At 41.4% G+C, this 26,924-nt stretch overlaps 1 protein-coding gene across 2 annotated transcripts in view; it reads right to left on the reverse strand.

The window, feature by feature from the left end:
• Pld5 (phospholipase D family, member 5) overlaps positions 1 to 26,924 on the reverse strand; it is a 184,316-nt gene that overhangs the window by 92,858 nt on the left and 64,534 nt on the right. Inside the window, exon 3 of one of the 2 annotated variants that reach the window (XM_013520242.1) lies at positions 23,799 to 23,910. In XM_013520242.1, coding sequence (XP_013375696.1) covers positions 23,799 to 23,910 — 112 coding nt within the window. Of the gene's footprint in view, positions 1 to 14,131; positions 14,209 to 23,798; positions 23,911 to 26,924 lie in introns of those variants that run through there. The other variant, XM_013520247.1, reaches the window with a different exon arrangement.

Raw genomic sequence — 26,924 nt, forward strand, 5'->3', positions numbered from 1 at the left:
TCAACCTCATTCATTAAAAGAAAAAAGAATCATGAAATGATTAGAAACAGTGCATCTTTATATTTGTGTAGTACTTTAACCACAACAAGAACGTTAAGAAATTATACAGAATTCACTTATTCTCTGGTTTTGCATCCATGACAGGTACAAGGGACTGATCTCAGGGAAGAGGAGCAACTTGCCTGCTGCCCACAGCAATGAAGTGAGCTGAGACCCAAGGGTTTCTACTGTGCATTCAGGATTACAGCTCTGTGCATCATTCTAACATCAGTCAGGGCGTTACTCTGACAAATGGTAATTCTTGAATCTATTAGAAGAGGCTGATTTCTAATGAGACTCATAACAAAGGGTAAAGGAAAAGCAAGAAGGAAGAAAGAGAGGAGGAAGGGAGGGAGAACTGGAAGGACCTGTGTGCTCCTTGAGAGGTTGAGCTTTGTCCTTTATCTCCACCACCTAGCTCGGTGCTGGCCACACGCTAGAAAACATGAAAAAAAGACTGAATGGATAAAGGACTGAAGGACATCACATGGCGTCTGGTGCAATCAGAGGAAACATATTAAAGCAGGACAGGACTCAGCACTGTGAAAGAAACAAATGACAGCAATCTCTTTATGTGGGAGTCATGGTGAAATTAAACTTTAAAGATAGTTTCATTCCAAGCTGAGTTTAATAACAGAAGGAAAAATGAGGCACTTAGACAGATGACTTGACTTAAACACAACTCTTGAATGATGACACATCAGTTGTTCCTTCCTTTGAGAATAGTTTCAACATTTATTCTTCCTCCAGAAAAAAATTACAATGTTGTCTTCCATTAAATGGGATGGTGTTCATTCCTTCATCAGTTTATCACAGAACTCAGAGGAGAGAAAGAAGGGAGTTTCTTCTCAAATCCCTTGTAGGCGACTGTGTATTCAGTGTTGAAAGGTTTCACAGCTTAACAAACCGAAGTTCGTGTGAGCATTTATTAAGACTTTGGGAGCCCAGCATTTTACCAGCTCAATTGATGGCCATCATATCCCACTGTTCTCATCAAACTTTGATGCACTGCAAGTACAGTGACATTGAAATTCGTCCTGAGGGAGCAATGGATAAAAGTTATACCGCACCGAGACAAGCACAGGTGAAGAGGCAGTTTCTGGTGTCGCAAGGATCACCCACAGAGTAGCCACGCCCAGTCATGGGGGAGGCAGACAATGGAGCAAACAGTGGGGATACAAGGTTTGGGTGCTCCAACCTCACACCTGGAAATGCACCTGCTGGGAATTCCTTGGCCCTCTCAGGTCTTCCTGTTTCTTGGAGGCACAGAGTGTCAGGGGTTCACCTCTGTAGATACGCTGCCACCTGATATGCTCCAATTCCTCTTCTGCTTTGTTCTCTTCTTGGCTCCCAATTCCACCAGTGTATCTAATAGGATGGGAATGGAGGCACAGAGTGTCAGGGGTTCACCTCTGTAGGTACGCTGCCACCTGATATGCTCCAATTCCTCTTCTGCTTTGTTCTCTTCTTGGCTCCCAATTCCACCAGTGTATCTAACAGAATGGGAATGGAGGCAGTAGAAGAAGTCTCCAGAAGAAAAATTCTGTGGAGTATGTCCCTAGTTAGTCCCTGGCGTAGACTCGAGGGTCCTGATGTCAGACTCCCTGGTTCAGACTGTTTCTACTACTCAGCATCTGAGAGCCCCTGAGCACATCATTTAGCTTCCTGTGCTTCAGGTTTCTCCTCTGCAAAACAATGATGAAGTAGGAGGGGACCTAGCCGACAGAGCTGGGCTTGGCACACATCTGTGCATGGAAGGACCTGCAGGAGGGAAGTGCTCAGAAATGGGAGCCCCATGCAGTCACCCTTTGTGAGCACCTTCTCAGGAGTCTTTTCTTGTTTCGCTTTTGTCTTCCCTGCTGGATTACAAGCCCCATGAGGACAACAACAGGGTTCTGAGTTAGTCACCACCACAGGAGTTTGGTATCTGCTGCATGAATGAATGGACCACCTTTAGACAAGTTCTTCCTTTGAAAGCTACCAAGAAATCAAACAACTCCCTTCATAGTCACATGGGAAATCAATCACATTGTACAACCAGGAGGAAATGTACATGCTTTAAAATTAAATTCTTTGTGATTATTATTGGTGCACCATATCCAGCAGAAAACTCTGTGTGCAGACCTGTGGAGGCCCTCGAGTCTTCATTCAATATGAGAAACTCAGAGATTTAAGATGGGAAGTGTTCCCAGTAGTGGGAAGGAAATGGAAGTCAGGATGGTGAGATAGCCTCGGGATTCTGGAGAGAAGGAGAGAAAGCGAGTCTGTATTATGAAGGAAACGGAGAAACAAAGGAAGCAGGTTCAGGCCCCGATTACAGAGGGAGCTGGAGTAGGAGCCCGTGATGCTCCTCGATGTTTTCGAAGCTGTTAGTGTCCTCTGCCCATTCACTAACAGGTCCCTGTCACAAGCCTCCCAGAAAACACTCTGTTAACAACACATCTGGAGCAATATTTTAATCCAGTTCCCGTTAGGGCTCCCAGTGCAAAAAATGGGAAGAAAATTTCCAGAAAACCCCTCCTGCATCCTCATAGACTGATTTGCATGGAGGAAAGTATTTAATCCAAACTTTCATTTTTTATAACCATGATGTTCGGAGTGCACATTTCTCTAGCATATGCACAAGGGACTGTGGTGGGGGCACTGATCCGAATGTGAACCCTTATGAATGGGATCAGTGCCCTTGTAAAAGAGGTCCAAGGGATCTCCCTCCTCTTCCATGTGAGGCCATGGCAAGAAGGCACCATGTCTGAACCAGAATATGGGCTCACCAAGTTGGATGGCACCTTGGTTGCTGATTTTCTAGTTTCCTGAACTGTGGGAATAAATCTGTGTTGTTTGTGAGCTACCCACTCTGTGGTGTTTTGTTCTAGCAGCTTCAACAGACTAACACACTGGATTAAAAGAAATGTTTAGAGGAGTCCAGTATGAACAAGAGCTCCCAGAAGCTACAACTTATCCTGAAGTATATATCATTTGGCCTGAAGTTTTGTATATGATGGTGCTGGACACTGACCCAGGCAGGCACCCTATCACTGAGCTACATCGCTGGATTTTATGTAACTTTTTAAACATCAAAGTCTGTTGAGTCAGGAATACGAGTGGCTTCTCCCCAGCCTCTGGCAGAAATTACTTTTCCTCTTAGGAAACAAAAACAAAAACAACATATAAAAAAAAATCTAAAAAGAAGGAAAGAAGGAAGAGAAAAAAAAATATATAGAAGGGTAGCTGGGATAACTGTACTGCTGATGCCTAATGGTTTATGGAAAGGAACAGTTAGTGCTTAATTTTTTTGACCAGTTTTGCATGCTTATATCTGGTAATCTGAACAACTAATTCGAAGGCAACAATATGCAATATAACAAGCCCTGGTGAATTCCTACCATCTTGTCTAGTGAAACTCTGTATTGTTTCTAATGTGTTTTTTCTGGTTTTTATTTTTTATTCTCTTTAATGGTTTGATCAATCTTGCATTTTTACATCTGGTAATCTGAGCAACTTCAGTAAAGATAACAATATGTATTATAACAACCACTGTTAATTCCTATCATTTTGTTCTGAAGCCCTGCATCATTTTTATTGCTTTTTCTTTGTTTTGTTTTTGTCTGTGTTGTTGGTATTTTGTTATTGTTCTTTTAAAAATTATTATTCTCTTTAAAATAAAAAAATTTAACTTATAAGCCTTGTATTTAGAGTACAGTGAAATTTAAACAGTAGGAAGACATTCAAAGGGAGGTTTGCATCATGGGAAACCTTTTGTTCTAACACAAAACAATTTCTGAATAGAATTTTTTTAAAAAAACTGTCCTATTTCAAAGATGCAATATTCTGAGTGTGGGAGAATCATCATCTTCTAAAAATATGGGTTGCCATGGGGGAGAAGCAGAAGATTTGGGGAACCTCTGAAGGTACATATTAGAGTGGTGATCCTTTTGAACTTCACCATTCTTCCATTTACAATGTCTTCATTAGAAAAATGTAATCTCATTTCCAAAATATGCTCTGGATTGAAGGCTGTCAAGGATTTGACCCAACCAACTGAATATTCAAGCTGATAACTTTATTTTTATTTATTTTTTATATTATGGAAAAAGGTAAAGCAAAATTTCATAACAAAATAATAGAATAACAATAGTTAATACATTGCATGCTATTATTTTTAAAGTAGTTGTTCAGAGTACAAGATATGGGTATAAAAATTTCTCCAATTGATATTAGCACAAATCTTCCTTTTCAATGAATTAAGAGACACTAATAGTTTAATGGACTTACATTTTTCCTCTTTCCCTTTCACCCTTTCTCCTTTCACCCATCCTCATTCCTTTTTCCTTCTGAACAGTTTCTTCTCATTTCACAATGCCTGTTGTACATTTTAGACCTTACTTGCTCTTTCACTTTCTCACACTAGGGAGACAATATGATGTTTACACATGTGAGTTTGATTTATTTCACTTATGAGTAGTCTCAAGTTGCATCCATTTACCTATAAAACTCTCAAGCTTATCCTTCTTTATGGCTGAGTAGTGCTCCATTGTATAAAAATACCATATCTTTTTAAACCATTCCTCAGTTGATGGGCATTTGAGTTGTTGCTAAGATTTAGCTATGACAAATTGTGATGCTATAAACATGGGTGCACATATATCGCTGTTGTATGATGTTTTTAATTCTTCTGGGAAGATACCCAGAAAAGGAATAGCTGAGTTGAACGGAACCTCTAAGCCTAGTATTTTGAGGAATCTCCACACTGATTTCCATGGTGGTTGCACCAGTCTACACTCCCAACAGTGGGGAAAGGTTCTTTTTTCCCCACAGCCCCTCCAGCATTTGTTATTGGTTGATTTCTTTCTTTTTTTTTTTTTTTTTTGGTTTTTCTCCGGTACCGGGAACCAAACTCACGACCTTGCACTTGCCAGGCAGGCGCTTTTGCCGCTGAGCTAAATCCCCAGCCCCCTGGTTGATTTCTTGATGACAGTCATTTTTTCTGGGGGAGATGGAATCTCAGTGTTGTTTTAATTGCATTTCTTGAAAGTCTAATGATATGGACCATTTTTTCATATATTTATTTGCCATTTGCATTTCTTCATCTGAGAAGTGTGTATTCATCTCAGATGCCCAGTTTTGGATTGGGTTTTGAATTTGGGGGGGTCTGATTTTTTTCAATTCTTTATAGGTTCTAGATGGAAGTTCTTCATCTGAGGGATGATTGGTCAAAATTTTTTCCCACTCCGTGGATTGTCTTTTCACTCTGTTGATTCCTTTTACAAGCTGACAACTTTAATGCCCCCCTTTAAAATTAGAAAGAATCCAGAATATTGAGAAGTTGTTATTATTGTTCTTTTTACAGAGACCAGCAATGAATAGATTCCTCTCGTCTCACTACTAACCATGGATAGAGCACGAGTAAGGTGTTATGAGATGCAACTTCAGGTAATTCTCTTAAACTTATTTCTCTCAATTTTTTTCTTTAATAAGTAGTTACCAAATTTCATGATCCTGTACAAATATCAGAGATAGTATAATAATGTCGCTTCTTCCCTGTGGAAATTGTGCATGATTAATGTGGGTTGATTTATATTTTACATCAAAGGAAGAGACTTTATAAAATGGGCAAAGAAACCCTTTCTGCAGTTGGCTGGGGGAACAATAAGTTTCCATGTGGTGGTTAGCAATTTATTGCCCCTCAGCTCAAATTCACTCTTCAATACCCGCTCTGTGGTAACGGAAGGAAACCCTGTAGGCATCTCCCCACAGTGAGCACGACATCAAGCACTGTTACAAGGGCTTCCTAGTCGAGGCACAGTGCAGAAGGAGGGGCTCTCCTGTTCCTCACAGCCGGTGCACGGTGGTCAGTGGTGTGGGCGTGAGGACGCACCCACCACAGCTCACCTGCACGCTGCCCACATCGCAGCGGTGGGATTGTCAGACTCACACACACACAAAACAAGACTCAGCTAAAACTGAATTTCAGATAAACAATGGAATCAATACATACTTTTGCATAAGTCCATCCCAGACAACATTCTCTGCCCAAATGACATTCTGAATTTTCCCGGCAACTCTCCTCAGAGGAGGGCTCCCACCAAGCCCTACACCCTCTGCAGATCACTAATGTGACTGCCGGTTTTGGATCCAGCTCCAGCCCATGCAGAGCAGCCAGCTCCATGCTACCTGCTAGTCTGCGGCTGCTCCTTCTCTGGCGCGTCTGGGTCCCAGCCTCGGATGACAGAAGACTTTCCCTATACCTTACAGTCACTTGTGAGTCTGAGCTAAGTCTTCCTTATATCAATTTCCTTCAGTTCAGGTGGCTGTGTGGTCTCTACCTCCCACCTGGACACAGAGTGGTACAAGTCGTATTCAGCCAAGAAGAGAAACTAGTGCTGTGAGAAAATGCACTAATGACGGAATACTAGGCATGTCCATTTTGATCACACAATTTAGTGTCTATCAGAAGAACGGGAAATCTGAAAGAATAGAGCATCTAATGCCAGAGCCCTTCAGATTCAAGAGTGTAGGATTTGTGGCATGAAACACTTGCCGCACCCCCTCCCTGCACCTTGTGTGTTCTCCTCCTTCTTGTGCTGGGATCCTGGGCTGACGGCTGAGAATACACCCTCATTAGAGGGGATGATGGAGGTCCTCTTTGGGAAGTGACAGACACACCTACAAGGCACCAGGCAGAGTTGTTCAGGACATGTTACCATCGAATTGAGGAATTTCCATGACCCAACTAAAAGCTTGGGAAGTTGAAAAAAAGAGAGATGAATATGAGAGAGAAAATTAATTATGAGAAACATTTTGTTTAAGAAGCCAACATCTGAGGAATTCCCTTTGTGAGTTGTCTGGAAAAGTCAAACTTTTTGACGTCACTATTAGTAAAGAAAACACTGAGACAGGGGCACTGGGGGAATCAGAACCATCAGGTTGTACAGTTATGGAGCCAAGTGAATGAGCAGCTCCTCTGGATGCCTGGGGAGGTCAGGCAGGGTCCTCAGGGACCGTGAGAGGCTTCACGGGCAATGCTTGTTGAAACAGATGGGAGGGCGTCGTGAGGGTTCTGCACTGGTACCTGTTTTTTGGGGCCTACTGGGAGGTTTTCCACAAATACCAGTTCAAGGGGGAGCCTGGAGCTACCTCAAGCTGGGGAATCTGTTTGACCCAAAGACACAGATTTATGGGTTCTGTATTGTGTCATGAAGCAAATGGTAGTCCAGAATCCATGACAATCTGAGGATTTTGAGGAACAAAATTTCTTCCTTCTTTGTGTCACAGTTATTCATGTGTCTCACATTCATACCACCATATTACAAATTTGAAAACGCAGACTTGTATTTTAGTCCTCCATAATACCCCACAACCCCCAGCGGGCTGGCACATGCTGCAGAGCCTTTGTGTTCTGGGGAACCCTGTTTGAGAAACCCTAGGTGGCTGTGTATCACTTTTATGGTCTATAGTCGTCCCTGTGGGTGCTCAGGAAGAAACACAGTCCTTGTTGGGGAACTGAATGATTGCAGTGACTGGAAAGCTACAGCTCTAAAAGCAGGGAAACTTGCTGCGTACTTGCATATAAGAATGTTGAAGGATCTTGTGGAAGACCTCCAAGCTGCGTTTCCCTGAGAAATGAAGCCCCTTCCCTCCATCTTCACCTGAACTTTACCTCAACCTATTTACTGAAATACGCAGAGCTGGCTGTATTGAAGAAGATGTTCCCTTAATCAGCCAAAAGAATGTGATTGAGTCAGGCTGAGGTGCTGGTGAATCTCAGCATAGCAAATCAGGTCAGAATTGAGGGCTGGAACAGAGGGTCACACAAGAGCCTGTGACATTCCAGGGATAAGACATGAGATCACATCTCAGCTGAGGGACCCAAAAGAATTACACCTTCTTGGCAGTAAAGGTGCCAGCCTTGCGTACATCAACTTATCCATTGCACTAGTAGTTGGGGGGCCTCTGTGCCTGGTCAAAAGTACTCTGTTTCTCCTTACAGCCATGCCTGCAAAGTTTCTCTTTCCATGCACACTGCTGTGGCCCCTATGCGTCCCCCTGATTGACACCAATAAAAGCAGTGAGCTCTTGGACTCACGGCCCTTTGTTCCACAGGGAGCACTGAGTCATCCCAGAGCACCCAGGAACTGCAGATGTTTATCCCTTTGTCTTTTCTTTCCTCCCCATGCCATATTGCCAGGTGGGAGGGTTTCGGTAGAATGTCTTCACAGCATCTTTTATCTTGTAACCGTCAGAACTATCAGAGACAATCCTTTGAAGATTTTTCCCTTCGCTATGTGGCTGTGGGAATGGGTTGTATTTACTCGTGGCTACTTTGATTAACATAAATCTTTCTACAGAAGACCAAATACAAAATGTATCAAGAGGTCCTTCTACCTGTGCCTCCCAGGTGGCCCTAGCAACAAGGTAATGAAACCACCTGACTGGCAACAGGTTCTGCTGACATGGAGAGCATTTTTAGTCAGGCTGCCAGTTACCTCAGACTGTCTTGTCTTAGGTAACTACTTAATCTCTCATCCTCATCCACAAAAAGGAAATAATAAATGGAAGAATTTTCTCAAAGCTGTTGAGAAAATTAAAAGAGTAAAACCCAGAAGCTGATACTCAATAAATACTGGTTGTGATCATTATTGTTAATGTCATAGTTGGGGAATATTAACTGTGCTTTGGCACAATTCCTCGAATGGAGGCCTGCCAGAAATTAGCTTTCCTCATTTTGTTCATGGCTATAAGGTAAGAAGATTTCTTGTGCTTGGCTGTTTTTAAAAAAATTTTATTAGTGTATGTTTTTAGTACATAATGATGACATTCTTTGTTGGAATTTGTACATAATGCACCTTAGTTCTTTTTCATTCCTTTTCCCTTCCTTCCCCTCTTCCTTCCTCCATCTTTTGTTCTTCCCATTTGTAAAACATCTCTCTCCCTGTTTCCTGTTCTCTGTCTTTTATTTTCCTCTTCATTTTTTATACTTTGGATTTCTCATATAAAGAAAGCCATGTGTGGCAGATTTATTTCACTTGTGTGGTAGACTGTGTCCAAGCTTGTGTGGTAGATTTATTTCACTTAACATGATGGTCTCAAGGCGGAAGCAACTTTTATTCCACTGTTGATAACTGCCAGCATCCTCGGCACTTTCCTAGCCGTCAGGCTTGCCCCTCACACTGCATACAGCAAGAGGCCAGAACTCTGACGTGTTCAGAGACATTTTAGCCTTGACTTGTGAGTCTCTCCCCTGGCTCCCACTGGCTCCCCAGTACTTACCTTGAGCATCTGTCTCCCCCAGCTTAGAGCCACCCCCACTCTCAGGGCCTCATCCTGTTCAGCAGCTCTACCATTTGGCTTAATTTTCCATCCCTGCTGGTTTCCCCAACATTTTGTCCTTAGTGTTGTTCATGATTTATCATTTTTAGCTCCTTCAGCAGCTGTGCTGGAATGACCCAGGCTGGGCGGTTAATGACTTGTGAATCACTTACGAGTAAATGTAATGACCTCAGAATTCATTCTGATGGTCTCCATTTTAGTTTCGCGGAAGGAAGCTTGTGGAGTTTTTTTCTTTCCCCCTGAAAGATACAGGGCTTTTTAAAGGTGGAGGTGAGTATGTAAGGAAGGTGAGGGGCTTTCTGTTCTTAAGGCACAGGAAATGGAAAATCTCTGACTTAAGAATGGAGGGGAAGTGTAACCTGGAAAAACAAAGAATGTTCCAGGTGAAGGTGGAGGCAGAGGGTATGGAGGGCTTGGGGATGAAGAGAGAAGGACAGAAGTTAATTAAAACAACTGCCCTCCTTCGTCATCCTAGAGGTTGACGCCCGGCTCTCTGGAGCGCCTCAGGGCCTGTGTTGAGTTCTAGCTCAGTTTAATAAACGACACATGAATTCATCTGGGAAGGGAACTGGGCAGCTACAAAAGGTATAATTACAAAGGAAATGCTAGACACGGCACAGATTCAGGGGAATATGACTGGCAGTGATATTTAATAACTGATTTGGTCTCATTAAAAAAGAGAAGAAAAGGGGATTTGAAGGCATTGCTTTAGACTGAGCCAGGAATTAGAGAGCATTTCACAGAATGCCAAATCTTACTAAACTATTCTATATAAGGGTTTGGGTTTTCTTCTGAAGCTATCGGTCAGGCCCCCTAGTACTCTGTGATGTCAGAAAGGCATCTCATAGAAGACTAAATCCTGGACATAGTTGATTTTGTTTGGATGAGTGTTCTCCAAAAAGCCCTGTGTCAAATGTTTGCTTCCCAGCCGTTGGCCCGATGTGGCGAGACAGGGCTTTAAGAGGCTGTCGGTCTTGCGGGGTGTGGTGGCAGGCTCCTTTAATTCCAGCATGGCAGGCTGAGGCAGGAGGATTGTTTTGAGTTCAAAGTCAGCCTGGCTACTTGTGAGTTCAAGGCCAGCCTGGACTACATAGTGAGACCCTGTCTCATAAAATAAAAAAAATTAAAAGATAAAAAGGAAGGCCTAGTGGGAGGAAGTTACATCATGGGGGGCATCCCTTGAAAGAGATTCTGGGACTCTGGCTTTTCCTCTTTCTTGCTGTCTGCGTCCAGGCCAACATGAGGCACGCAGCCTTGCTCTGCTGGGTGCCCCCCAAATTGATGTGTTGCTTCACCACAGGATCAAGAGCAATGAAGCCACTCAGCCAGGTTCTGAAATCTCTGAAAGCCAAATCTCATGAGCCAAAATGAAACATACCCCTTTTAGTTGATTATCTCAGGTATTTTGTTAAACATTTCCATGTAATTATGACATTCGTAGTGGACAGGGAACACGGTAAATCTCCTGGTCACCCATAAAACTGTCATCTGTGGGAACAAACCCAAAGGCTGTGGGTCAACCTCTGCACTCCACAGGGTGGCTGCTTCCCTTGAAACTCACAGAAGAGTGCCAGGAGCCTTGAACACTATATTGATTACTGCTTCACAGGGATTCCTGGAGCCTCTTTTCACCACCCATAATGATTCCAATAATAACAGCTATCCACCTGGAGTTCAATATATGCCAACCTCAAAACCAGGTGTTTCACATGTACTACTCTCTCGTTCCCGCAACCAGCCCATGAGAACACTCTTCCTTCCTAGGTCAATTTATTAAGTAATTCTGAGGTATTTGTCAATTTCTTCTAAATTTTCACATTTTTTAGACACAGACTTGTTCATAATATCTTAGTCTTTAAATATCTCTAATATCTACTACCTCTGCATGATGTACCCTTTTCATTCCTGATATTTTGTCCTTTCTGCATTCTTGGGATTAAAATTTTCTGAGAAGGATGCATAGGTGGTTCATTTTCATTTTTCTTCTTTTCTAACAAATGCATTTAGATTCTATTTTCCCTCTTAGCATGACTTCACCTGCACCTACAAATTTTAATATTTTCTATTGTGAAGGAGTTTTAAGTTCCTTATTTCCATTGTGAGCTAGCTTATTTAGAATAACTAACAAAATGCTTCAGTTCCAATCATTTGGAGGTTTTCTAGTTATCTTTTGATGTTGATTGCTAGCTTAATTTCACAGTAGTTGGAGATCATATGCTGTATAATATAAATTCTCTGAAATGTGTTGAGGTTTGCTTTGTGCACCAGCATGTAGTCTAATCAATATTCCATTTGGAAAGAGTATACATTCTGTTAGTTGCCAAGTTCTATGTACGTCACTTATTTCATGATTATTAATTATTTATATCTTCTATCTCTATTCATTTTTCTCATGTCCTTATTATGTTACTTTTTAAATGTTCAAATCTCTGTGATTAGAAATATTTTTCCTTTAGTTTTGCTAATTTTTGGTTTTCATAGTTGGGACTATTTTTGGCTCCACAAAAATTTAGGACAGTTATAACTTCCTGTTTTATTAATTTTCTAATTACTATGAAACAGCTATCTTTATCTCTGGTAATTTTTCATGCGTGAAAGACTTCTGTCATTAGTATAGTTATATCAATCTTCCTTTGGCTAATACAGCTAGAAGAAATTATCATTCCTTTGTTTACTGTCAAGCTTGCTGTGGTGTGATATTTTGTCTTTTAGTTGGAAAACTTAGATAACTTACACTTAGTATAATTAATAATATGTTTGGGTTTAAAATATCACCTGGCAACTGGTTTTCAATGTATCTACTTCACTTTTTAGTGGTTATCATGAACTTCATAACTGTTTCCTTAAATTACTAGAAACTACCTTAAATTAGTACTTCTATCACACTCTGGGTAGTACAAAGAACATATTCCAACTTCACCCATTCCCTTGTACTTTTCATGCTATTTTTGCGTGTATTTTAAGTCTCAGAAGACATTATTACTACTGTGTGGTATACCCGAGATGCACTTATACATATCCATCGTTTCCAGTGTTTTTCCCTCCTCTCTTTCACACTTGGCTGACACCGAGGATCATTTCCCTTGCCCTCATGCCTCCCCTGATCTCTTCCTCCTTCTCTCTTTAGAAACTCATTCTCACAGTATCCTAGACTTTGTTATTACCAGGTTCAATGTAACAGTCACAGTTCAGCTTTGCAGCAGATGATATCTGCAAGACTCTGGCAAGGCTGAAGTGTTTTTTTGTTTGTTGGTCTTTAATCCAATCATCCTTTACATAAGCCCAGCAAACTCAATTAGACTTGGTCTATTATCCATAAAAAATTATTACTTCTTCATTATGATAGTAGGTATTTATCACTTTCATTTAAAATATCACATTTTTATGGAAATATTCTTAAAAAAGTTTGACTTTCACCATGTTAAACTAATTCTTTTACTGTCCCCTCAGACTTTTTTGTTAATTGACACATAATAAATATACACATTTATGGTGTACATATAACAATTACACACATTGTACAATGTGTAATGATCAAATTAGGATAAGTAGCATATCTGTCTCCTTAGCATTCATCATTTCTTTGTACTACATAATTTGTCATCAGGTTTATATTTCATGCTTACTCTCTCTCTCTCTGTAACATTCTCCCAGTAAAATCTGATATTCTGATAAATCTAACCTTTTACCTTCCCTATTTCACAGTTAAGGGTTATTAAAGAAACCTTGTAATTATAGTGACTCATTCCAATTTAAAATTATCATTTAGAATCTCTGATTAACACTAATACTCCCATACAATGCCTTTATTCCTTTAATCAGTTTGGTTTCTAGTCTGCCTATAGCCACCTTCGCATTTTTTGATTCGCTTCATAGCAAGTGACCTGGAATGTGAGATCTGTAGTCATCTCCACACCGTCACCTAACCAACCACTCACTTTTCAGTCCATCTCATTCAGGCTCATGTTGCTCTTACTCAGTTCACCAATGAACTCTGCTGCTCAAGTCCATCAATCCATCTCTGTTTTTACCTGACTACTTCTTAGTAAGATTAGACAAAACTGATGGGTTTCCGCCCACACAAAATTCTGCCAAGCCATCATGGCGGTGATCCAGCAAGGCAGGGAGCCCAAAAAGACAACGTGTCCCATTTGGACTGGCTTCCACCTTCTTCCTCTCCCCACCTGACCATTACTTCCCGTTTTCTTTTGCGCATGCGCATCCACCCTTTCCAATTGGTACCTGTAACGTCACCTAAACCACCCCCATCAACTCCACCCCCAACCTATCTCAATATATTCTTTGTTCCCGGCTCGGCTCCCTCCCTCAGAGGATCCCTGAGTCTCCTTAGCAGCCCTCCTGTGCCCGACAATAAAAGTTTTCTTTATCTTTGTTCTGTCTCTCACTTGTGCCAAATCTAACAAAAACCTGTTTCTCTTTCTACTTTACTTATTCCTTCACTCGTTCCTCCATCCCAGGCTTGTTTCCTGGCTTCTCCATTCCTACAAAACCTTGAAAGCCCAGAAGGCCCTTGAGCTTGGTCCTGGGTCTCAGTCTATAACTCTTTCCACTCCTGTGAGAATCTTATCCAGCACTGTGACTTCCCAAACTGGACTCCTGGCTGAGATTTAGAGTCACAGAAATCACACCTCAAGTAAGCTCTCTGTTTTATACAAAATTAGCATAGAACAGAGCTTACAGTACCCCAGACAGAGCTCTTTATTTTCCTCAAATGCCAAACCCATTTCTCCCCTAGATTTCTCACCTCAGTAAGTGATGGCATCTTCCATTCAGTTGTTCATAGCAAACCCTGGGGACAATCTTCAGTATGTCTCCCTTAGCCTCATCTCACAGATAATGCACAATTAAGTTCCGTGAGTTCTATCTCCAAATACATTCTGAATGTTTATTTCTTTCTGTATTCACTAGTCCAAGCCACCTTTATTTTCACACGGGGGCCCCCTGACAGTCAGTTGCACTACCTCAATGCCCCGCTACTCCTTTTTCAACACGCAGCCAAGATAATCTTCCAAAACTCCAATTCAGATCAAGTCAATTCCATCCGGCCCATTGTAAGAGCTGGATAAAATATTTGTTAAAAGAATGAGTGAATACATTGATGAATGAATAAGGAGTTTGCTGAAGGTTCTAAAGCTAGAACTGTAAACTGAGGCTGTGTTATTTCCTCAGACTATGCAGCCTTACCCAGGACCAAGGATGTTGGTCTTCTTTAATTCAACTGTGAACTAAGTGCCGACAACTGCACTTTGCCAAATTTCAAAAGAGATATTATACAATAATTGTTTATACATAGTAGGGACAGAGACACACTTCTTAAATATTTTCAGTACAATTTGAAGGGTGCTAAGCAGAAGAGGGCAGATGTTCTTGTCATTTTTTTTGTTTGTTTGTTTCTTTCTTTGTTTTTTTTTTCAGTACCCGGAATAGAACTCACGACCTTGTGTTTGCCAGGCAGGCACTGTGCCACTGAGCTAAATCAACACGCAGCCCCCATTCTTGTTATTTTTTTAAAGGTCTTTACTAAACACATAACTTTCAACTCAGTAATATTGACCAAAATCACATGTCTGGGGTAATCTTCTAAGAAGCAGCACAGAAGATATCTTTGGTCATTCACTAATCATTGGGCCTTAGGCACGTAATTTCACCTTTCTATGTCTCGGTCTCCTCATCTGTAACAAAATAATAAATATGTATAGATATGATAATATATACCAAGCATAATAACAGCATCTACCTCCTAGAGATGCCTGAAGATTAAATAAGAATACAGGCAAAGCTTGTAGAATAAAACTTACACTTTCAACCATCATTATTAACTACTGTTATATTGCTTGTACACTGAAGATACATTTATTTTCTTAGTGAATCTTTTGATAAAATAAAAAAAAGCTTCTGGTAAATCATATTACTTGGCAATTTTACAGCAAGTTCACTGTTGAATACATGTGCTATTTCCTGGTGATGACAGGTGATTTTCATCATGAGAGAGTTGGGGTCTTAACTCTTTCTCTCCCAAGCCCCTTAAAAGCTGGTTTCACCCTCCTTCACCCCAGCAAAGAGGTATCATCTATGGCATGGCTGGTGGGAAACTAATACTGTACTGCTCAGCTATGTGACTTTCTAACTTCCGAAACTGGAGAATTTTTTTTTTTTTGTAAGTCAACTAAGAGCAAACGAAGCTAGATGATATACGTAGGTTTTTCTTTGGTAATACCATGACTAGTCCTATACAAGGATGTGCTCCCTTCAGTGTGATCTCAGCAACAATCAATCAGAAAATAAAGTCCCGGCTGAGTTTGCAGATCAGAATGAGAGGAATACCAAACTCAAAGTTCAAACAGAATTTAAGACTGTAGCTAACCCATATGCCCTCCAAAATGCTATTGAGATATTTACAGCCATAAACACAACCGTGGTGTGGGTGAAGGGGGTGGGGAGGGGACAGTTGGTGGGTACTGGGTGGCTGGATTCTAGGTATAACTCCTAATGTTTATAACACAGCAGGGCAGCTACAGTGAGCAACAGTTACCTGAATATTTCATAACAGCTAGTAGAGATTTTTAATGTTCCAAAGCAAGAAAAGCAAGGTATGTCTGAGGTGATGGGTGTACCTGTTACCTTGATCTGATCATGTATTGTATACATATATTGAAAGCCCATACAGCACCCCATAAATATGTACAATTTCTATATATCGCATTTTAAAAATATAATAAAAATAACGATGGAAGAATTTTAAAAAACCCTAGATCGCATGAAAGTCCGCTCAGCTTAAAAACAAATTTTGTCAGTACTGATTAATCTGGGAACCTCAAAAAGTATTACAATTATTATGCTGTTGTTTTCCAATAGCATAAAAAACACCCCTGCAGTTCAAAATTGAACCTGCTATAACACTGACTTGTGAGGATTAGGGAAAAGAAAAAAAGGAAGCCTTTCAGGGGAGGTTAATTTAAAAATAAGAGTAATTTTCATTCAAGGAAAAATACGATGAGAGTCAAGGCACTGCTGAAGCTTGTCCATCTCGCCTTCTCCAAATAGAAGCAATGGTCTTCTCCAAATAGATGCTACTCAGGCAGGGCACTGCGGTGGTCACTGAAGGGAACACAGCCACATTCTCAGGCTTGTTCTCAGCTCCGTTTTCACTGCAGCAGCCATTAATCCAGGGCCTGACTGTCCTGAACAGTGTGGGAGGCCCTGGGGCGCAGGCCTCCTGGGGAAGGCTGAAGTCAAGCCTCCCAAGGCCTCACGGACCTACCCGAAGCCTGTCAGGATGAGTTAGGCCTCATCTCTGTGCTCCCCCTCTTCAGAGGCACGTGAAAGATTTATTCCGCAGTGGTAGTTTTAACTCATTCTCATCCAATATTCATGTGTTGGCGCTTTCAGCGCTGAAGCTCTCTGGGATACAAAGCAGGGAATTTCCCTGGGAGAATGGGGGTGATGGGGAATTGTTCTGTGGGTCACTCATCCCAAGTGCAGATTTGCTGAGCAAGGAAGTCTGGGCTGGTGCTGGGAGCTCAGCATCTCCCCACGCAGACCCTGCTGTGGGCTTGTACTTTAAGGCTGCATTTACGGAGTGAACCAACTTCCCCTTCTCATTCCATTTTCTTCTGTTCCTTCCTTGTGAACATTTTCGCCTTCATAAAATGAGCTCAATTTTTGTTTTTGAAAAACATACCCATCATCATATTTGTAACACACCTATCATCACATGCAGGGTACAGGCACTGTGTTAAATACTTCAATGGAGTCTGTGAGAACAGCCTATGCAACAGCAACTATTATTAGTCCATTGTAGAAATCAGAAGACTGAAGCTTTTGAGAAGTTAAATACCTCACGTAAGTCACACAAGTGGTAAGGCCAAGGACACGTACCATTCTAGAATCTGAGATTTTGGTCTATACACTATGCTTGCATGGAAAAGATACCATGCATGTGCACACACACACACACACACACACACACACATGTGCATGTGCACACCCATACCAACATTCATATCTACATGCACACAACATTCATGATCAGACAATAGAACAAAATCAGCTGCACTCTTATCACCCAAAGTCACCCCTCACTAACATTCTGGAGCAGATCGTTTCACATATATAAAATTAGATTATGCTGGAACAAAGATGAAATAATATAGTGGCTCTGCTTTTGTAGACTCTTGCTTTTCACTTGGCAATAGCCTCGCTACTCCGAGCACGATTTCTGGAGGATGATCGATATTCCATCATCGGGCTGTTCTACTTCGTACTCTAGTTTTAAGAGCTGAGATACAGTATTCATCTACATGCACAGTCTTTATGAACTCAACTCACAGCAGCTGCTGTGGCAACCTGAGGGTGAGCGCGGACAGTGAGGGGCCGACTGCATTAGGATCGCCCCGAGCAGGTCCTGTCTCCACCGAGGCCATGACCACCAGTGGCACACAGCCCAGCTGACTCCCAGCACCTGTGGTCTTGCTGCCTTTTCTCAAGATGGCACAGCTGTTATTTAAGCATATATTGAACTGCTGTTGTCTTTGTTTCACTGAAGTTTATAGTTATGGTTTGGGTCTGAAATGTCCCTCAAAACTTTTAGTGTTGACGGCTTAGTTTCCCAATGAATCAGTGTTCAGAGCTGGGGCTACTGGGAGGTGCCTGGAGCATGAGGTTCTGATCTCCTAATCTCAGCCCTGGACGAATCGACTGGGATGCGTGCTCCTGGGTCTTCTCCTTTTTCCCAGCTGACTTGAGTGTGTTTATGGGTTGAGGGGAAAGAGTTTTTCCCCCTAGTACTGAGGATTGAGCCCAGGGCCTTTACACTGAATTAAATCTCCAGCCCTTTGAGACAGGGTTTCACTAAGTCACCAAGTTAACCAGGCTGGGCTCAGACTTGTGATCCTCCTGATTCAGTCTCCCAGAGTGCTGGGATTACAGGCGCAGGCCACCATAGCTGGCTGAGAGAGTGATTTTAAAAGGTAGATTGTAATTTGAGATTAGAAAGAGGGAATCCCCCAAAGTGTGATTCCCAAGAAAGTGGGACTGGCTGCCCCAGGTAGAGGATTAGCCTTGGAAGAGAACCACAGATGGCTTTGTGAGGTTAAAAGAAAGACACTGGACAGAGGGCTAGACTCAGACAACATACATGCAGGCATGAAGTTTTGTGCTGGAAGAGCCTCAGTCTGCTATGTTCTAGTTTGCTTATTTTGCTTAGTAAGTAAAAGACAGAGTCTTAGGAAGAAGAAATGATACTGGTTAGGAAACTTAGTAGGGTGGCTGTGAATTAATGGGATGGCTATTGCTAGGGGGAAGGAAGGAGGAAGTTAGTAGAAGGATCAAGCATGAGAATGAGGGTGTTAGTCCCTTAAAGAAGATAAAATACAGAGCTGAGTGCTGCTAACGAGAGAAGCAGAGCTGGGCATCTGAGCTCACACTAGTTCTCCCAGCACTGTTTAAAAAGCAGGTGCAGTTAAGGTGTCCACCTGGAAAACGGGGACTTAGAGTTGCAGAAGGGAGAGCTCTCATTCACTTGTGCACACAATGAGTATTCTCCTTCCATACTCACTCAATGGCTACATCAAGTGAGGCAGGAAATTCCCAAAGCCTGTGGTGTGAGCAGCTTGTCAGAGAGGGAAGCCTATCTCTAGTCCCCATCAGAGCCTGGATGTGGGAAGGCCCCATAGAACTTAACAGCAACAAAGCAAGAAAAAGTTGCTAAAAATTGAGGCCATGAGAACCCTGGGGACCTGGGAGGCATTCAGGAAAAGGTTATGACTTATTTCCTTTTTAAATATATACTCTTATTCCTCTTCACTTCTTAAAGGATATGCTCTCAAGCATCTCCAGAATGGAAATGCACAAAGCCAACATGAGGTAGAACACTTTAAACTCTTCATGTAGAAGTATATATCATTTCCTTCAAAATGCCAAGTCTTCCAAGGCTCTTAACATTTAATGGATAAAAACAGAAGAACTTCTAGCCCAAGATTCTGTTTTAGAGCAAACAAATGACTGGCACAACTATCATATATGTATCAGACACACTTCTGGAAGTTTAGACACATTGAATTGCAAACGTAACTTGGAGGGCTCTTAGAACAGAGCCTGGAAACACAGAGTGGTACCAGTGTGGCTGGCTGGCTGATTTCTTCCAGAGTGGAGCCTCAGGAGAAATGGACTGCACAGTCACAAAGGTGGATGAATCAGCTGCATTCCCAGGATGCTCTGCAGCACACAACCAGGACCAGGCCCTCCTTTCACCAGGAAATCACCCAACTAGGCCAAGCTGGGTATGCACTGTGAGTGAGGTGAATATAGCCTGCACGAAGATGTGCTGACCATGAGACTAAAAAATAACACTTCTGGCTAAATTACAGCAATGGCTATCATGGATGTCATTCATTAGTGGTTTATCACCAGATGATTTTTATACATCATCTAATTTAATTCCCATAGCCCTCAGGGAGGCTTGTCTCATCACCATTTTATTGAAAAAGGAAAGGAAGCTCAGAGAAAGTAATTTGCCTCAGGTTGCATCACATAGCAACGACAGGTCTAGGGTTACACAAACCTATTGAGGCCTGAGTACCTGCTCCTAAATGTTATGCTAATGATGCTGCTAAATATCACGAAAGCAGAATGTGTTCAGATAAGCACAGATTAAGCAGCACCCATGCTGCAGCTAACTACTATGGTGTGCTGCAAAGAGAGGAGGAAGACGCAATTCCTTGCAGTGAACTCTGCCTGCTGAAGACAGAACAAGGGCACCAGCAGGCTTTCCCTCCGAGAAAGTGTGAGGTGAAGGCCGAGAATGACAGGGGATTGGACCTGCACGGCAGTGCGGGCACCCGGACCTTTGTCTGGGCCATTGCCAGAGCAGATTAATAGAAGGTGGCCACATCAGTATCTCCCCCAAGGGAGCCTTCACTTTTGATGGCCACCAGGATTGTACTTCACCTGGACAGCAAAAGCCCTGGGCAATGTTTGGCTTCTACACAATGGCACCTGCAGATGTGGGAAAGAAAGGCAATGGAATAACACTGCATTAGTCGGCCTTCCTGCCACTGTTCCTGGGACACAACACACGGCACTCATGGCTTTCAGGAGAAGTTTAATGTGGGACAGGGTTTCTGGGGTTCAGTCCATGGTTAGCTGGCTCTGGAAGGAGCATCATGGTGGAAGGGTGTGAAGGAGTGAGGCTGCTTGCTTCATGGTGGCCAGGAAACACAGAGGGGAACAGTGCCAGAGAGGAAGGGACCAGGGACCTGATATGGACCCCAAAGTCATGCCCCCAGGGGCCACACTGTCACCCCCAGAAATGCACTTTACTCATCCCTGGGGTGTCTGCCGAGCTTATCAGGTTGACAGTATACCTTACCTGTCAGAAACACAGTTTACTTCAGGAAAATTACCAGCATATACTTCTTAATGCTTACATTAAAATAATATATGCAAGCATAGCTTCTTGTAGATTCAGACTTGGAATAATCATAAAGCAGTGAAACCTAAGTATTTAAAAAACCTCAGTAAGCCTAAAATCTCAAATTATACTCCACCCATTTGGAGTGAATGGTTCAAAAACCACATTGTAAAATGTTCAAGTTGGAAACTGGGGCAGCTTGCATTAAATTATAAAATCTATACAATTCCTAGGCTCACACATACTTTCCTTTTGTGTTTTTTCTTTCCTGTTTTTTGTTTTGTTTTGTTTTCTGAGTTGGAGTCTTCGTATGTTTCCCAGGCTGGCTTTGAACTCCTGGCCTCAAGCAATCCTCCCACCTCAGCCTTCAGGTCTGTCTGATGAATGAAAAGTCTGTAGCCTTATTTCAAACATTAAAATTATATTTTAAGTGAATAAAATGTGATCACAAATAAGCACCAATTAAATGTCTACTGTTGAAGATGCCCCAGTGCTCATCAGGACACCATGGCTATTGATTATTCAGCAACACAGGACAGGTTCTAATTAGCTGGCTCACCTGCAATATAGTGCTTATGAGGGAGACTCCCAAATGTCATTTTATTCACATCACAGACTGAGTCTGGACCAACCACCCAGAAAATGTATCACTTTAGTCACAAGGGTACATGTGACAAGAGGTGAGGTATGTAGATGGTTGAGCATCATCACAGCAATGGAGAGGCCACCCCAAGGGCATTTTGTATTGTCTCCACAAACAGAGGGTAACAGAAATGTGACATGAGCCGGGTGCCGAGGCTCATGCCTGTAGTCCCAGTTTCTTGGGAAGCTCAGGCAGGAGGAATGAGTGAGCCTAGGAGTTTGATGCTAGCCTGGGCAACATGGCAAGGTCCTGTCCCTTCAAAAGCAAAAACCAGCTGACCAAACAAATGAAATGAGGCGATATTATTAAAAAGAAAAATCTAGAACTTTAATTTTAAATTTGAAAATTTGAAGATTATCAATCTGTCATCTATATCTATATATCATCTCTGTCTTTACCTACTTATCATCTATATCTATGTATCATCTGTATCTTTTATTTATGTGCCTACTTTTCTCTATGTATCTGTCATCTGTATTTATCATCTATAGTTTTCTATTATCTGTATCTATCTTCATCTACCTACATATCATCTACCATCCATATTTAAGTTTTATCTATATACCTACTTGTCTATCTATCTATCTCTATTATATTCATCCATCCATCCACCCATCCACGCATCCACCCATCCACCCATCCACCCATCCACCCATCCACCCATCCATCCATCCATCCATCATCTATCTACCCTATCTATCTATCTATCTATCTATCTATCTATCTATCTATCTATCTATTATCTATCTATCTATCTATTTATCTATCTGTCTGTCTATCTATCCATCTATCATATCCATCCATCCATCTATTCATCCATAGATCAAATCCAAATCTAACACATTAATGCTCTGACCAAAGCAAACTAAACCTAATGAAACAGCTCTGTTAGCAGTTCCTTAAGTATGCCATAAAATGTATCTGTGCAGCACACATTAAGCTCTTTGTGTCTGTGTACAGAAGTGAAGGGAGTGGGAGGAAAACGCATGTTTGATTCTGACAAATGGACACTTGTTAGACTGAGCTGATCTCCTGAGCCACAGAGCACTGTAGCATCAGAAAGAGGCACAGCATCGGGTTCAGCACGCAGGTCCCCAGCTCCCGGATGGCTTTCATTCTGTGGCTGTGCAAGTGGACTGAGTGCCCTTAAGGAAGGGCGCAGCATAGTGACCACACTGTGCAACAAAGTGACCGTAGTTAGCAATGACGTTTACGTTCTTGAAAATTGCTAAGCAGATCTTGAGTGTTTTCTCCATACACAGAAAGATAAATACATAAAATCGTGCATGTTTCTTTGGCTAAATTTAGCCATTCCAGAATGACTACACAGCTCAAAACATGTTCTACATGACAAATACATATACGTTCACTTTCAATGAGAATAAATAACTTAAAAATATCAAACAGCACCTAGCGACAGAGTTTAACCCACCAGTGAGATGCGTTATTTCACTACCTCTTAGCAGATAAGGTCAGCAGGACTGATCGCGTGTTATAGCTACTTTGGGTTGCAATTTTATCATGCTGTACACCTAATAATATGGTTTCTGATATCCTCTTTGTCTGCCCCAGACAGTCTCTTCTCTCCAGTGTAATTCAGGATTTTGATATCCTTGTATTGTTTCCCTATAGAAATTGCTTAAGACACTAACTTGTGTCATCCCCTTCCTATTTTGGGTGCTATGAATTTTTGTTCATTTATTGATTTATTTTCTTTGGGCAGGATTACTTCCTATCCCTGAATGCACTAGCTATCAAAGGTTCTGTTAAAGATAACTTCATGGTTTTTAAACTAATACAGTGTAACCTGAATTCTCAGAATTACCATTCATACTGAGTATGGCCACTGCTCTGTAGAGAAGTGGTTATAAGAGGTTTGGTTTACAATTTACCTCTCTCTCAGGAATGGTTAGTTTTAATTTAATTTAACCTATTAAATTTAAAAGTTTTAAAACTGAATTTTCTATAGAATTCTGGTTGAAAAGATTAGATTATTTTAAAGAACATGGAGGATGAAGAAAATTTTCATTTGAGGCAGGAGAAAAACAAAATCCATTGTTCTAGTGGGAAGTGGTTCTTTCTAATCACATCATCGAAGTGTTCAGAGAAAAAAGATTCTTCCTTCTAAATAATTAGCATTTAATGTCCAGTAGATTAGTTTGCACTTTAGTTTCTGTAAAAATCCCAGTAGTATCAATTAATTATATCTTCATTAATTTAGCTATTTTTCAAAGGAGATATAAGAAGTATAATCAATCAAATGGGCTTATTATGAAGAAATTATATATTATTTAAATAAAATTCAAGGTTTTTAACAGAAAAGCCAGTGGCACAGTAGCATATCAACCTTGGCCTTACCCTTTAATTTCAAGGCTTCTAATACCTTTGAATCAGCCGTCACATCACTCACTAGCTTGATTTCAATATTTTGTGACGTCAGTTGGAGTAACTTTTCAAAAAGACGTTGACCCTGGGAAAAAATATTCAAAGACAAAGAGAATCAGAAAATGTAAATGTTTGCTATTTTAGAAGAAATAAGTTAACTCATTAAAAATTAAAACCATTCATTCAATTTGTAAAAGGCAAGACTTTAACCTTCAACAATCGGTGTTCACAGATTTATGAAATTCTTTCAAAAGAGGAGAGGCACAGCAGAGGTTACATTGTCTTTTTGAGTGTTGTGCAATTCAGCAATCATTGCAATAATAGTTTCAGGACTACAAGGCAAATCTACCTTTCTTTTACTTTTTAAATCTGTAGTTATCTACATACAAAGAGGCAGTAGAAAATACTAAATAGCTTCATTGTGACCCCGAAAGAACTAGATCCCAGCTTGTTTTCCAGTTTGAAAATTGTTTCTTAATCTCACTAACCTCCAGTTTCTTTCTCTGAAATAATGCAGATGATTAATCATATTTACTTTAAAAGGTTTTATGAGATTAAAGGACTTAGTTACAAACATCTTTTGAGTGTTAGCTATTATAGGGGCAATTATAGATAATAATTACAGTTAATAATTAATGGTTTACCAGAATTTATTCTTATTTAAAAGTTGTTTTACTGAATTTAAGGAATATTCTGGCTAAAAAGAACTGAAATAACAAACAAAATAAAAATGAAGATTTTTCTGATAAAATTTCAGGAGCATATAAATTTTATAATTTGCTTCAATCTCAAGGAGACTTTCAGTAATGGTAGCTCTGCACACATTACCTTATCTCCGGGAAGGGATTGCACTATTACCCTACTTAATTTCCTGTCTGTATTTTTATCCTGTCCCTCTTTTCATCATAAAAGGGAAATGGCCTTCATTGATTATTTTTTCAGTTTTTTTTTTGCTGTTGGACCATAAACACAAACATCTTTAAGGACCGGATAGGTAGTAGGAGTTGGGTGTTAATGGTTCCCGTTTTGCAAAGTCTTAACACACTTTGATAAACATGGCTTGCTGATGATTATTTATGAAGGATTAGTAAACTAGGAAGACAGAATGGAAGAAATGCGGATGCAAGCAGTGAGTCCTGCAGTTAAGCCTTAGGAAAGAGAGAAGCCAGAGATTAGGAGCCTAAAGCTTTGGAGTATCAGGAGGAGGAAGTCCCTGTGCCAAAGTCTATGTATCCAGGGTGCTGGAGGGCAGAGCTGGAGCTGCACCCTGCGCCATGCCTCGTGTTAGCAGAAACTAAGACTGCCCAAAGTGGGGCCCATCACAGGCAACCAGATTACTCTGCACCCCAGAGCCGGGAGGCAGCCTCCCTCCAAACCAGGTACTCCTGTGGGAGTGCACCTGACAGACAGAGACACATACCTTGTCCCAGAAAGGCAGGAGTGGGGTGGGGGAGAGGAAGAGATGGGTAAACACGCAGAGAAACAAAAGGACAGACAAGAACAAGGCAGCAGCTGGTCTGGTGATTTCAGTGTCAGTGTGAGTTTTACAGTGATCAGGGAGAGGGGAAGGTCTGGGCAGGGAGAGCCCTGGGTTCAGGCTCCACTCTGGGACTCCGCAGCTCTCTGGGCTCCGCAGCCCCGCAGCCCCATTAGTCAGCTCCGTCCTCCTCCCAGCAGGTCACCTCGCTCCTGCCACACATTACTTAGGTGTTGTCTGCGCAGCCCAGACAACAAATATTCACAGAAGCTGTCTGCGTTTCTCCCGTTCACACACACAGACACTTTGCGTGCCTGGGGAGACCTAGTGGGCCAGCATTTTTAAACAGATTCACTTAGTTTTGCTCTTATGTGCTGATTACTTACACCAAGCAATCTTTATAAATTTAATCATCATGCTCACTAGAATGAACTTGGGCTTGGCGGAACTCCTACGCTGGGGCTCGAGGTGAAACTTCTATTAAATCTCCCGTCTTCGGCATGTCATCTCCCCGCTCAGTCATTTTCGCTACAACATTTAGAATGTAATAACTTCCAAAGGTATTAAACACCTGCTCTGCGCGGATCTGGATGAAGGCTTAGTGCTCTGTGAGTTAAGCTCACTCATCATTTTTTAATGAAGGAATAGCAAAAGCCCCTTGGCTTTTAAACATCAGCAAGTTAAAATCTTACACTTTCTGGTGAAAAACATCAGCCAACATCTCAAATTTAAATAAATCATCTCAAAGACAGTGGCTCTGGCATGCTGACCTACTTTAAGCCAAATTTTTATGAGCCTGCAAAAACCTTACGATGTACACTCTGGCCTTGGAGAAGAAGTCATTCTCCGAGGATACAGACCTAGCATGGCCTTTGGTGTCTCCACAGAGGCTGCCTAACACAGGAGACCCGTGCAAGCCCATGTGGGAAAACAAACATTTTCCTCTACCTCAGTGAACCTCCCAGTTCACTGGTTGTTCCCATGAATCAAACTGATAAAAGACAAGTTGACAAGAGAACAATGTTGGATTCAAATGATGCATATACATACATGCGCATGATGACAGCCCAGAAATAAATGAGACTCAGGGAGGTGACCACATGATGGAGACTTCTTACCATCTAAGGCTAAACAGTGAAAAGGGGCCTCAGGGAAGGAAAGACCTCAATCTAAGAAAACTCAACAAGACACCTGAAGACAGAGGCACATTTAAGGTAGAGAGACATATCGAGAGGCACATTCTATAAAGTAACTGAACATAAAGGATAAAGAAATTCCCATAGTTCTCTGGCCAGGGAAACATAATTTACCTATCAAGAGAAGCAGGCTTAAACTAACTATGTGTAACACTAGGGTGCTCCATCATAGACCAAGACTAGAGCTCAAGAAAATCCACACTTCTATTTCACCTGCTAGAGTAAGAAAAAGAAGTCTTTACAGATATACACAGATTTTGAGACTACAGCGCTTCCATATCCCACAGGAGGAAAAGATTTCAGGAAAGACTAACCAGATAGTAAGTATTAACACCATCAAAGAGGGAGACAGGGAGAAGAAATGCATGATGAGAAATATTGTATGTCTAAGTGTTTGACACCTTGCTACATAAGGAGTTTTAATAA

The sequence above is a fragment of the Chinchilla lanigera genome, unplaced genomic scaffold (assembly GCF_000276665.1).
Source record: "Chinchilla lanigera isolate Chin_1 unplaced genomic scaffold, ChiLan1.0 scaffold00005, whole genome shotgun sequence".
Classification (NCBI taxonomy): Eukaryota; Metazoa; Chordata; class Mammalia; order Rodentia; family Chinchillidae; genus Chinchilla; species Chinchilla lanigera.